The 13174-nt window shown below is 40.0% G+C and overlaps 1 protein-coding gene across 3 annotated transcripts in view; it reads left to right on the plus strand.

The window, feature by feature from the left end:
- The window catches only part of LOC105486984 (tumor susceptibility 101), a 52494-nt gene that overhangs the window by 13076 nt on the left and 26244 nt on the right, over positions 1–13174 (plus strand). For all 3 annotated transcript variants that reach the window (XM_011750212.3, XM_071074984.1, XM_011750213.3), the window contains 3 exons: positions 4331–4454; positions 7440–7506; positions 12150–12241. In XM_011750212.3, coding sequence (XP_011748514.1) covers positions 4331–4454; positions 7440–7506; positions 12150–12241 — 283 coding nt within the window. The remainder of the gene's footprint in view (positions 1–4330; positions 4455–7439; positions 7507–12149; positions 12242–13174) is intronic.

The following is a 13174-nucleotide window of genomic DNA, read 5'->3' on the forward strand; positions in this document are numbered from 1 at the left end:
GCTGAAAAGACAAAAGTTGCTGTTCTGTCTATCAAAGTAACTAGGACTTTTAGATCTAAGATTTGGGAGAAAAGGAAGCCGTAAAGAAATGAGTAGCTCTGGGGATGGTGGCTTATGGCTGTGATCCCAGGACTTTGGAAAGCTGAATCAGGAGAATTGCTTGAGCTCAGGAGTTTGAGACCACCCTGGGCAACATAGTGAGAACCCCATCTCTATTAAAAAAATTTTAAAAACTTGGCATGGTCATGTGTGCCTGTGACCACACCTACTCAGGAGGCTGAGGTGAAAGGATCACTTGAGCCTTGAAATTCGAGGCTGCAGTGAGCCATGATTGCATCACTGTACTCCAGCCTGGACAACAGAGCAAAAGAAAAGATGACATACTCTGAATTTCCCACCTTAAGAGATAGGTTGAATTCCTGAGCTTCAAAGATGAGATGCTAAAAAAAACTAAGCAGAAAGCCTCTGAAAAATCAGCCAAGTTTTCGGCAGTCTTAGGTTAAGGAGGCAATTGGAGTTCAGTACCTTATCAAAAAGGGGAATAAGTAAACATCCTAGGCTGTTAGTTGGCACCACTGGAGGAACACATCTTAGGAGGGAGAACTTAGAGGTAGAATGAGCCTTACAAAAATCTGTCCTTGAGGCTGGGTGGGGTGGCTCACACCTGTAATCTCGGCACTTTGGGAAGCCAAGGTGGGAGGATCACTTGAGGCCGGAAATTTGAGACAAGCCTGGCCAACATGGTGAAACCCCATCTCTACTAAAAATACAAAAATTAGCCAGGCGTGGTGTGGTGCATGCCTTTAATCCCAGCTACTCGGGAGACTGAGGCAGGAGAATCACTTGAACCTGGGAGGCGGAGGTTGCAGTGAGCCGAGATCGCACCACTGCACTCTAGCCTGGGTGGCAGAGTGAGTGAGACTCCGTCTCAAAAAAAAAAAAAAAATCTGTCCTTGAGTCAGCTCAGTCCCTGATCCTGACTGTGTATCTGCCTGCCACAGGATAGGGTGAACCCTTGCTGGAAGAAGATAATACATAGACCCTCTATAATTTTTCACAATATCTAGTATACAATTTATATTTATCAAGTACACCAAGAAAGAGAACCAAGAGGAAAAAAAGACAATAGAAACAGGACATCTTTCCACTCCACTGCTACAAACACACGAGTAACTTAGTTATCAGACACAGACTTAGAAATGGTTGTGATCAGTGTGTTCAAGAAAATAGAGGACAAAATGGTAAATTTTATTAAAGAGAAAGTAAGTGGAAATCTTAAAAATGAAAAATAGAATAATAGAGATTAAGAACTCAGTAGATGGGTTTAGTAGCAGATTGGACTCAGTAGAGACTGCCTCAGCCTCCTGAGTAGCTGGGATTACAGGCCCCTACCACCACACCTGGCTAATTTTTCTATTTTTAGTAGAGACAGGGCTAAAACCACCTTGGCCAGTCTGGTCTCGAACTCTTGACTTCAGGTGATCCGCTCGCCTCAGCCTCCCAAAGTGCTGGGATTACAGGTGTGCGCCATTATGCCTAGCCTCAGTTTGAATTCTTTTTTTTTTTTTTTTTTTTTTTTGTTGAGACAGAGTCTCGCTTTGTCGCCCAGACTGGAGTGCAGTGGCCAGATCTCAGCTCACTGCCAGCTCCGCCTCCCGGGTTCACGCCATTCTCCTGCCTCAGCCTCCCGAGTAGCTGGGACTACAGACGCCCGCCACCTCGCCCGGCTAGGTTTTTGTATTTTTTTAGTAGAGACGGGGTTTCACCGTGTTAGCCAGGATGGTCTCGATCTCCTGACCTTGTGATCCGCCCGTCTTGGCCTCCCAAAGTGCTGGGATTACAGGCTTGAGCCACCGCGCCCGGCCCAGTTTGAATTCTTAACCTGTTGCTTTATAATTGGCCTGGAAGTAGATATTAACATAGGTATTAATTTTTTTCTTCAAAGAATTTAGTGTAAAAGGAATGGTGTGATAATTAAAACTTACCTTGACAAAACTGTAAGAATGTGTGAAGAATTGATTCATACTACAACATTAACGAACTCTGAAAACATTATGCCAAGTGAAAGAAGCCAAGCACAAAAGGCCATATATTGTATGATTTCATTTATATGAAACATTCAGGAAAGCAAATCCATAGAGACGGAAAGTAGATTAGTGGTTGCTAAAGGGCTGTGGGAAAAGGGAAATGGGAAGTGACTACTAATGAGTACAGGGTTTCTTTTTGGGATAATGAAAATATTCTGGAATTAGATGGTGGTAATGGTTGCATAGTGTTGTGAAATAATAAAAGCCACTGAAATGTATACTTTAAAAGAAAGTTTTTGGGATGTGAATTATCACCTACATGCATGAGGCTTACATGAGGTTATGATTTAGTTAAGGAATTTTGTTGGGCCGAAAAATTGAGAAAGTGTGTAGTCTCAGGGGCCATCCTCACACACATCAGCCACAGTATCTGTGAGTGCTGCACAGATATTGTGCTTGTAACACCCTGAGTCTCAGTATATAAATTTACAGGCAACACAAGAAAAATATTGGAACAGCAGAGATCAACAAGTTTTCACAGAAAGCTTTAAGAAATGTTATTCATTGTCATCTTCCATAAGTTAGGTCAAAATTGGACAAATGAGGTGAGTTTGGTTCTTTGGAAAAGGTGAAAACTGCCCCTGAAGTCTTCTGTCAGGAGTATTAAAGGAAGTGCCAGTCCTAATCCTGTAATCCCAACTACTTGGGAAACTGAGGCAGGAAGATTGTTGAGTTCAAGTCTAAGCTGGGCAACATGGTAAGACCTTGTGTGGGGGGAAGGGGGATGTAAAAAGTAGCTTCTGTGAAGATGGTTAGCCTATCAAGGTGATTGAGTAATTCTTCAGAACTCAGTGAACTTACGAATGAAGTATGTGAGATTAGATACACACAAAATAGATTAAGGAGTAAAAGAAGAATCATCAAGCCATTTTGAGCAACTTTGACTAGCACAGTTTAATTAGTGGTTGGTAGATACTTCTGTTGTTTTGTTGTTGTTGTTGTTGGGTTTTGTTTTTGTTTTTTTGAAACAGGGTCTCACTCTAACCCAGGCTGGAGTGCAGTGGCACAATCATGGCTCACTGCAGCCTCAACTTTCCTGGATCAGGTGATTCTCCCACTGCAGCCTCCTGAGTAGTTAGGACTACAGGCGCATGCCACCACATACAGTTTTTTATTTTTTTGTAGAGACCAGGCTGGTCTCAAACTCCTGAGCTCAAGCTGGATTCCAAAATGGAGAGGAAAGTGCTGGAATAGAGCTAGAATTTTTAAAATTATGCATGCTGCGAAATAGCCTTATTTGATCCTCCTGCCTTGGCCTCCCAAAGTGCTGGGATTACAGGTGTAAGCCACCACCACTGACCAGCGGTCAATAGGTATTTGAGAGAAAATCTTAGTAACTCTTACGAAAAAATAGGCAGTCTCTTTGTCATTGTTGTTAGAAGGAAAGATCTTTTAACACCTTTAACAATTCACCCCTTTTGTACTACAGTCTAGCAATTTCTAAGCTAGAATCTACGTATAAGTTTTGCTTTTTTTTTTCGGTTTTTTTTTTTTTTTTGGAGACAGAGTCTTGCTATGTCGCCCAGGCTGGAGGGCAGTGGGCAGTGGTGCAATCTCAGCTCACTGGAACCTCTGCCTCTGGGGTTTAAGCGATTCTCTTGCTTCAGCTTCCTGAGTAACTGGGAGCACAGGCGCACACCACCACCCCCGTCTAATTTTTGTGTTTTTAGTAGAGATGGGATTTTGCCATGTTGGCCCAGCTGGTCTCAAACTCCTGGCCTCAAGCAGTTCACCCACCTTGGCCTCCCAAAGCACTGGGATTACAGGTGTGAACCACCTCACTTGGCTGTAATCTACCTGTAATTTCAGAGTTCATAATATCTTTAATAAAAATTAATTTTAAGAACACGTATTTCCAAGATATCATTGATGTCTTTTAATGACCTTAAATAATATTGTGACTGTTGCTCATATTCATCCCTAAATTTGTATCAGTATACTTATAATAAATTGTGCAGTGGCAATAAAATAAATTTTTGTTCTGTGGAGTCAAATGAAGAACAAAACTATGAATTTTGCAATATGCTGCTTTAACTAGTGCTATTTTTATATACTTGAAGCAAGAACCTTGCTGCACATCATGTTTAAAACCACTTAACTCTATTAAAATAAATTAATTAAATGAAATTCTTTCCTACAAAGAAAATTGTCAAGCTGAGTTGAAGACCAATGAGAAATGGCCAACCTTTTTCTTTTTACTGAAAAGCAACTGTAGCTGACTTGAATTTTTTTTCATTTTTTAGCCACAGTCAGACTTGTTGGGGCTTATTCAGGTCATGATTGTGGTATTTGGAGATGAACCTCCAGTCTTCTCTCGTCCTATTTCGGCATCCTATCCACCATACCAGGCAACGGGGCCACCAAATAGTAAGTAGAATTGAGATTTTACTTTAAAACTCACATAAACAAAAGAGAACAGAAACCTTTGTTTAAAAAAAAAAAAAAAGAAAAAAAAATTAATGACCTCTTTGCTTTTTAGCTTACCAAGCTAGTGGATTTTTTGGAAGTATTCTGAGGCCCCACATCTGCATGTACAGATTCCCACCAAAGACTGGCATTTGGGCTTCCATTTGTAGGTAGAAATCTAAGAATGGTTGTGCTGGATTCCAAAATGGAGGAGAAAGTGTAGAATAGAGCTAGAATTTTTAAAATTATGCATGCTGCAGAATAGCCTTATTTGATCAGCTTGGAAGCACATATAACTTGAAAGGTAGTCTGACCTCTCCTTTCTGTTTGCAACTACAAAATCAGAGTTGTAGATAAGGATTAAAGTCAACTGAAGCATTCACATTCAGCTATTCTGGGTATACACAATTGGACATCTAGCTCTTAGCTTTCTTCTCTTTCGTACAGCCAATTCATGATTTTACCTCGTGTGGAGTGGTGGGAGCATGGAGACAGTATCGCTTCTCCCCTAATTGGAATATATTATCTCTGTTATCTCTGTTTTCTTGAATAATTCTTACTGATACTTAAAAATCACTCTGAATAATTGTGAGTTGGTTGTACTTATTTTGAAATTGCTAAATCTGTATTGATTTCATTGTGTTTTGAGCTGTGACTTCTTTTTTTTCTTTTTTTGGTAAATTTTCTTTAAGGTTATAATTAACCGAACTTGTTTATCTTACAAGACAAATTATATGTGCTTTCATTTTTCTTCTGCTGAAAATTATACTTTTTCCTTTTTAATCCATTCTTTCCTGAGGAACATCTTGGTTTATAAGCCGAATGGGAATTTAACAGAAATAATTTTTTAACCCATTTCTCTTTCCTTCCCTACCTTCCCAGAATAAGCTTGATTTTAGGATTACTATTTCTTTTAGTAAAGATACTGGTAATTCTTGTGGATCAGAAATTTGTTTTTATCTTATTAAATTCTGTTGACTCTAGTGCCCGAGAGTAGAGTATCTTGCTTAAGTTTGAAATGCTAAATATTTGGCTGGGTGTGGTAGCTCATGACTGTAGCCCCAGCACTTTGGGAGGCCGAGGTGGGGGGTGGATCACCTGAGGTCAGGAGTTCAAGACCAGCTTGGCCAACATGACGAAACTCTGTCTCTACTAAAAATACAAAAATTAGGTATGTGGTGGTGCATGCCTGTAGTCCCAGCTATTTGGGAGGCTGAGGCAGACGTTGTGGTGAGCTGACATTGCGTTACTGCACTCCAGCCTGGGTGACAGAGCAAGACTTCATATCAAAAAAAAAAAAAAAAAGATACCAAATATTTCCTAGTCTTGTTACCTTTGTTTATTTGCTCAGATAATATAGCTAGTGACCGCTATGACAAAAGTAACCTTTTCAGAAACTCAGGTAGTCTCTTAAGCAACTTTTTTTTTCTTTTTTTTTTTTTTGAGACGGAGTCTTGCTCTGTCACCCAGGCTGGAGTGCAGTGGTATGATCTGGGCTGACTGCAACCTCCACCAAGTGAGGTTCAAGTGATTCTTGAGCCTTAGCCTCCTGAGTAGCTGGGATTACAGGCCCCCACCACCATGCCTGGCTAATTTTTGTATTTTTAGTAGAGTCAGGGTTTTGCCATTTTGGCCAGGCTGGTCTCGAACTCCTGACCTCAAGTAATCCGCCTCAGCCTCCCAAAGTGCTGGGATTACAGGCGTGAGCCACTGCGGCCGGCCCGCAACATTTTTTTCCCCTAATTTCTTTGAGTTTTACATTTACGTTGGAAGTGCAGTATTCAAGAAAGAGACCATACTGTTGTCACTGTTGCAATTCAGTTTTGTACTCAGTCACTGTAAGTCACATTAAACACTCCAGAGCTGATTCTTTATTCTTTTTTTTGTCAGTTAAGGTCAAGATTAACTTCTCTTTTTCTTCCTCTATGTTGATTAGCCTCTTGGCACCACTGATCTTAGTTCTTTGGCATTCATGTTCTCTTTAAAGAATATATAAAGTATTCTTTTTTTTTTTTTTTTTTTTTTGAGACGGAGTCTCGCTCTGCCGCCCAGGCTGGAGTGCAGTGGCCGGATCTCAGCTCACTGCAAGCTCCGCCTCCTGGGTTTACGCCATTCTCCTGCCTCAGCCTCCCCAGTAGCTGGGACTACAGGCGCCCGCCACCTCGACCGGCTAGTTTTTTTTTTTTGTATTTTTTAGTAGAGACGGGGTTTCACCATGTTAGCCAGGATGGTCTCGATCTCCCGACCTCGTGATCCGCCCGTCTCGGCCTCCCAAAGTGCTGGGATTACAGGCTTGAGCCACCGCGCCCGGCCTAAAGTATTCTTTAAGCTTGCTGGATTTTAACCTTTTATCCCTAGTATTTCTGAGCTTTTGTTTTGTTTCTTTATTTTGAGATAGGGTCTCACTCTGTCACCTAGACTAGTTTTTAACAGTCTGGATAATGTAAGTTTTGTATAGGACTTCTCATTTTTAAGAGACTCATTTGAAGTCTCTTAAAGTCTTCAAACAAGCCAACAAAATCAGCTGTACTAAAACTGGTCAACAGTTACAAAAGAAATATCAAAAGATTTATTAGCTATAATAAAGAAGTTACTCTCTAAGAAGTTAACCTTGGACCAAAGGAGGCCAGAATTACCTTCCTCTAAATTTGAAATTAAACCTGCTCTTATCTCAGGTTATAGACTTCTTGAGAACTTTAAAAGCTGACCAGGTTGACCTGTTTGCCAGTTCTTTTGGTTGGGGTTGTCGTAAGTATTGTAATTCATGTTCAATGATTTGAGGATTATGAAAGGGTAAGGTATTTGTTTTGTTTTGGTGCTGAGAATTGGATTTTTTAACTGTGTGAAATTTTGCTGTGTATTGACAGTGTGGTGTATATCTTACTCGGTAGCCTACATATTCAGGCCTTGTATATTATTTTTACAATGTGAAAAAATTGTTTTTAGCTTCCTACATGCCAGGCATGCCAGGTGGAATCTCTCCATACCCATCCGGATACCCTCCCAATCCCAGGTAATGAAAAGTTATCTTTTGAATAATTGTATTACAAATTCTTCTATTAGATCTAGAATCAAAATAATTTGCTAATTAGGGCATTAAAATAAATTTAGTTGCAATTTAGTGGAAGATAAAATTTGGTTTATTGCTGGAATTTATTTATTTATTTATTAATTTTTTTGAGACGGAGTCTTTCTCTGTTGCCTGGGCTGGAGTACAGTGGTGCAGTCTCAGCTCCCGGGTTCAAGTGATTCTCCTGCCTCAGCCTCCCTAGCAGTTGGGACTACAGGCATGCGCCACCACGCCTGGCTAATTTTTGTATTTTTAGTAGAGACAGGATTTCACCATGTTGACCAGGCTGGTCTCGAACTCCTGACCTTGTGATCCGCCTGCCTCAGCCTCCTGAAGTGCTGGGATTACAGGTGTGAGCTGCCGCGCCTAGCCTATGTCTTTTTTTTTTTTTTTTTTAAAGAGGGTATTATAAAATATTTTTCCCCTTGGCTGAATTCATTGTAACTAACATTCCATTAATATTTCAGCTATCTATACTAGATATACAAATTTCTTAAAAGGGAAATAACAAGGACTTCAAGGTCAAAAACCAATTGAGATCATCGTCATTACTCACCCCATTTCTTTCCTCTGTAAAATAAAAATACAGCCCAGGAGCTGCCTTTCTCTAGATTGAAAGAAACTCCTTTCAGACTATACACACACACACCTTAAAATTCTAGCAATAAGGCCGGGTGTGGTAGCTCACACCTGTAATCCCAGCACTTTGGGAGGCCAATGCAGGCAGATCACCTGAGGTCAGGAGTTCAAGACCAGCCTGGCCAACACAGTGAAACTCCATCTCTACTAAAAATAAAAAATTAGCTAGGCGTGGTGGCACATGCCTGTAATCCCAGCTCTTTGGGAGGCTGAGGTAGGAGAATTGCTTGAACCCAGGAGGTGGAGGTTGCAGTGAGCCAAGATTGCGCCATTACCCTCCACCCTGGGCAACAGAGCAAGGACTCTGTCTCAAACAAAACCGCACAACCTGTCTTTTCTATACATTGCAGGAATCAATAGTTCAGATAATGGGGTCAAACTTGTCGTGTCATATTTAATTCATAGACTACCTGTACTGTCAACCTTCATTATCCATTTAGTAATAACATAGGTAACTAAATTTAATTCATAGACTACCTGTACTATCAACCTTTATTATCCATTTAGTAATAACGTAGGTAACTAAATTAAATTAACAATGAAATCAGTCTGTTAATAACACACTAGAAAGTCAATGATAATTACTAACCCATGTTTTAAATGTATACTTGTTTCAGTGGTAATCTAGGAGTACTCTCCAAAGGTGGTCTTTGGGCTAACTTAAAATTCCACTCAGCACTTTGGGAGGCTGAGGTAGGAAGATCGCTTAAGCCCAGAAGTTAGAGACCAGCCTGGGCAACATAGTAGACCTCATCTCTACAAAAAAAATTAAGATTAGCCAGGCACGGTGGTGTGAACCTGTAGTCCCAGCTACTTGGGAGGGTGAGGTGGAAGGATCACTTGAAGCTACAGATCGAGGATGCAGTGAGCCATAATTGCACCACTGTACTCCAGCCTGGGCAACAGAGTGAGAACCTGTCTCAAAAAAAAAAAAAAAAGATTGGCATATACTGATGCCAAGATGAGACTTCCAGCTGCTCTAACAATTAGCAAGGAAATTTCAGTCTTCTAACTCTTCTTAGTTTCATATAACCCAGTCATAATCCTTATGGATAAATGCAGCCAGATTTCTGAACACATCATAGGTAAATATATATATGTACATATATAATATCTAGGATTTTGAAAGTTAATTTAGCAAACATTTCATTTCTGGGTTGTCTTAATTTCACAACTTTTTGGAAGGTAATAAGCATTCTGTCACTTTGGATAGGTAAGCAGAGATTAGAAGAACATTTGTCAGGGACAATAGAGAAAGATTCCTTTGGTAGTAATATATAAGCAGGTTATACATTTTAGATTTCTTAAGGCCCTAAAATTTCTGATTAAGTTCTAGAAATGGAATCCTACCTGAAGCCTTGAAATTACAAGTCTTTCTACTGAATAATTGCTAGTAAAAAGGAGGTTCGGACATAAGAGGGAATAATTGTTGAAGATATGCTATTGAAATGGACTTCTGAACAATAAGGCTACAGATGGAGATTTCTCTGAAGTTAATATCTATAGGCTTAGAAGAGTTTTATACCAAGTTACAGAAAAATTCAGCAATGTGATCACATTGTCTTTGCAAAGGTATGCAAAATGGGAGAAACTCCAGAAAAAAAAGAGCAGTTTATCCCAGTTTTCAAAACGGTAGATTTAGAAATTTCAGTAAGATTGACATTTTTTTACAACATTATAGTATGGATTACTGAAGAGACTAGAAACAAAAGTACTGTGTTTAGTAGCCTCCAGCGTGTGTCCACTAGGAACAAAAATGCTTTTTTTCCCCCCTGATTTTGCTCTTATACTGATATATAAGAGAAGTACCATGATTACATTGAATCTTCAGCAAGTCATATATAAAACTTTGTTGAGGACAAGTTATAAAGTGGAAGCTGATAATACAAATAGGAGAATGTTTGAACCACTGCATTGAAAGAGGATTATTGACCATAAACTCAGAAGGAGCTCTTGCTCCAGTGCTCTAGGCTAGGATTTTTTTTTTGTTTTTTGTTTTTTTTGTTTGTTTGTTTGTTTGTTTGAGATGGGGGCTTCACTGTATCGCCCAGGCTGGAGTGCAGTAGCATAATCTCAGCTACTGTAGCCTCGACCTCCTGGGCTCAGGTGATCTTTCAACCTCAGCCTCCCGAGTAGCTGGGACTACAGATGTGTGCCACCACACCTGGCTAATTTTTCTATTTTTGTAGCGATGGTTTCACCATGTTGTCTAGGCTTGCCTTGGACTCCTGGACTCAAGTGATCCACCTGCCTCAGCCTCCCAAAATGCTAGGATTACAGGTGTGACCCGTTGCACTCAGTCTGGGCTGGCTCTTTTTAATCAGTAATTTTAATGAGCTTGTAAAAGGCAAATGTCATAGAATTGACAATTGTAGGTAAAGTAGGATTAATTGAGATTTATTGTCCAACTAACCAGGCAGCTAGTAATCATCCTATTCTAATTTTCTTCTTCATTGTAAGGGAAACACTGACGAGTAAGCATTCAGAGGAAAGCAATTAGATCTGAAAATCATGTCCTGAGACAAATGGTTAAAGGAATTAAGAATATTTAGGGCCAGGCACGGTGGCTCACACCTGTAATCCCAGCACTTTGGGAGGCCGAGGTGGGTGGATCACAATGTCAGGAGATTGAGACCATCCTGGCTAACACAGTGAAACCCCGACTGTACTAAAAATACAAAAAATTAGCCGGGCATGGTGTTGGGTGCCTGTAGTCCCAGCTACTCGGGAGGCTGAGGTGGGAGAATGGCATGAACCCAGGAGGTGGAGCTTGCAGTGAGCTGAGATCACACCACTGCACTCCAGCCTGGGCAACAGGGCGAGACTCCGTCTCAAAAAAAAAGAATATTTAACCTGAAGAAGAGAAGCTTGAGGGGAAAAATGTTAGAAGTTCTCAAATATTTGAGTTTTAGGAGTCTCCAAATAGTTGAGTGATCTTCCAAAATGCAAATTTAGGACTCCTATTTATAAAGTATATTGAAATGATGTTTAATGTTAAATAGAGAAAGATGACCATTTGTCAGGGATGTTATAAATGATGTATATAGGTAAGAGATTGTTGCAAGGGTGATTGGAGTAGAATACCTCTAAGGAAAGTTCCTCTGACTTTGATATGAACGCATGAATGACAGAAACTGTCCAGAAAGCGAGAAAAAAGGTTTTTTTTAAACTATTTAAAGACGAGTTTGATATGAATGTTATCAAAAGAGGAAAAGAAAACTGTTTCCGGGTTAAATATCCTCAAAGGTTACCAATAAGCCACAGGTAAAAATTAAATAGTATCATTTTCCCACAGACTGAGAAATCAGAAAAGTTCTCTCACAAATTACTTGTTGCTTCTGATGCTGTTGGATTGTCCTTAGAAATACTCTCGTTACAGGCCGGGCGCGGTGGCTCAAGCCTGTAATCCCAGCACTTTGGGAGGCCGAGACGGGCGGATCACGAGGTCAGGAGATCCAGACCATCCTGGCTAACACGGTGAAACCCCGTCTCTACTAAAAATACAAAAAACTAGCTGGGCGAGGTGGCAGGCGCCTGTAGTCCCAGCTACTCGGGAGGCTGAGGCAGGAGAATGGCATAAACCTGGGAGGTGGAGCTTGCAGTGAGCTGAGATTCGGCCACTGCACTCCAGCCTGGGCGACAGAGCAAGACTCTGTCTCAAAAAAAAAAAAAAAGAAATACTCTAGTTACGTTTCCGCTGCTCTGAAGGTGAGACTCATATAACTGAGACCAAGCAAGAGCATTTAACCATTTAAGAGTAAATCCAGTGTCATTAATACAATTTCCATAGAACTTTAATTGAATAAACACTTGCAGCTCTAAAACTATAAATTCATCAACTGGTAAAATAACCATATGTCAAGCTTAACTTCCTGAATGGGGTTCTTAAAAAATACTATAACGTTGGGTCATCTTAAATGTTAAATGTTTTTTGTCCTTGTCTTTAGTGGTTACCCAGGCTGTCCTTACCCACCTGGTGGTCCATATCCTGCCACAACAAGTTCTCAGTACCCTTCCCAGCCTCCTGTGACCACTGTTGGTAAGTCCCCTTGAAAACTTGTGTTCCTCCATATAAGCAAAGTCTAACTCCCTGTTGTGAAAACCACATTTTACTTGTGAAATTTTGGACTACTCTTTCTTGTTAGAGGAAAACCTATAATGGTGTACTATAATCTTAAACTTGAAGTAAATGACTTATTATCATGTAAATGAACCTTCTACCAGGGCATGAACATAAATCTGATTAACTCATCAACCTTTCTGTTGATCACATAGTTTTATTTGTGAGCCAAACATGTGTAGAACTATTGGCAGATACATACATTTTCCTAGCTTGGTTATATGTGCAAACAGATCACCATCATTAAGAGAAGAAAGCAAAATGGGTTAATATGAGCAGGTGAAATAAGGCAAATTATTGAAGATCAGTAGTTTTTGCTTTTTGTGTTTGCTTATTACATTACCTGAAATATAATTTTCTTCAACTGAGAAAACTAAGGCAGTGAGAGAATTTCTTTAGAGTCCAACCTTCATCTATGCCTATCTCCCCCTTGCACCACCATATCTGCCTTCTCCCTGTTACCATAAGTTGGTTATCTTTGCTTCTATCTAAAACAGATTTATCCACTAGACCGTATCCCCTCTAACGTACTTGGGGCATCACTTTAGCAGTTCCTTCCTCTCAAGTTTTATTCTCTACTGGATGACTCATCAGCACACAGAACCATGCCCTAAAAAAACTTTAAAGAGTCCTCCTCTTCAGACAAACAAAAGGAAAAACATCTCATGCCCATGAAGAATTAATATTGTAAAAATGACTGTATTACCCAAAGCAGTCTGCAGATTCAGTGCAATCTCTATCGAAATACCAATGTCATTGTTCATAGAAATAGAAAAAGCTATCACAAAATTTATGTGGAACCAAAAAAGAAGGCAAATAGCCAAAGTGATCTTGAGCTAAAAGAACAAAGCT

This window comes from Macaca nemestrina, chromosome 12, assembly GCF_043159975.1.
Source record: "Macaca nemestrina isolate mMacNem1 chromosome 12, mMacNem.hap1, whole genome shotgun sequence".
Taxonomy (NCBI): Eukaryota; Metazoa; Chordata; class Mammalia; order Primates; family Cercopithecidae; genus Macaca; species Macaca nemestrina.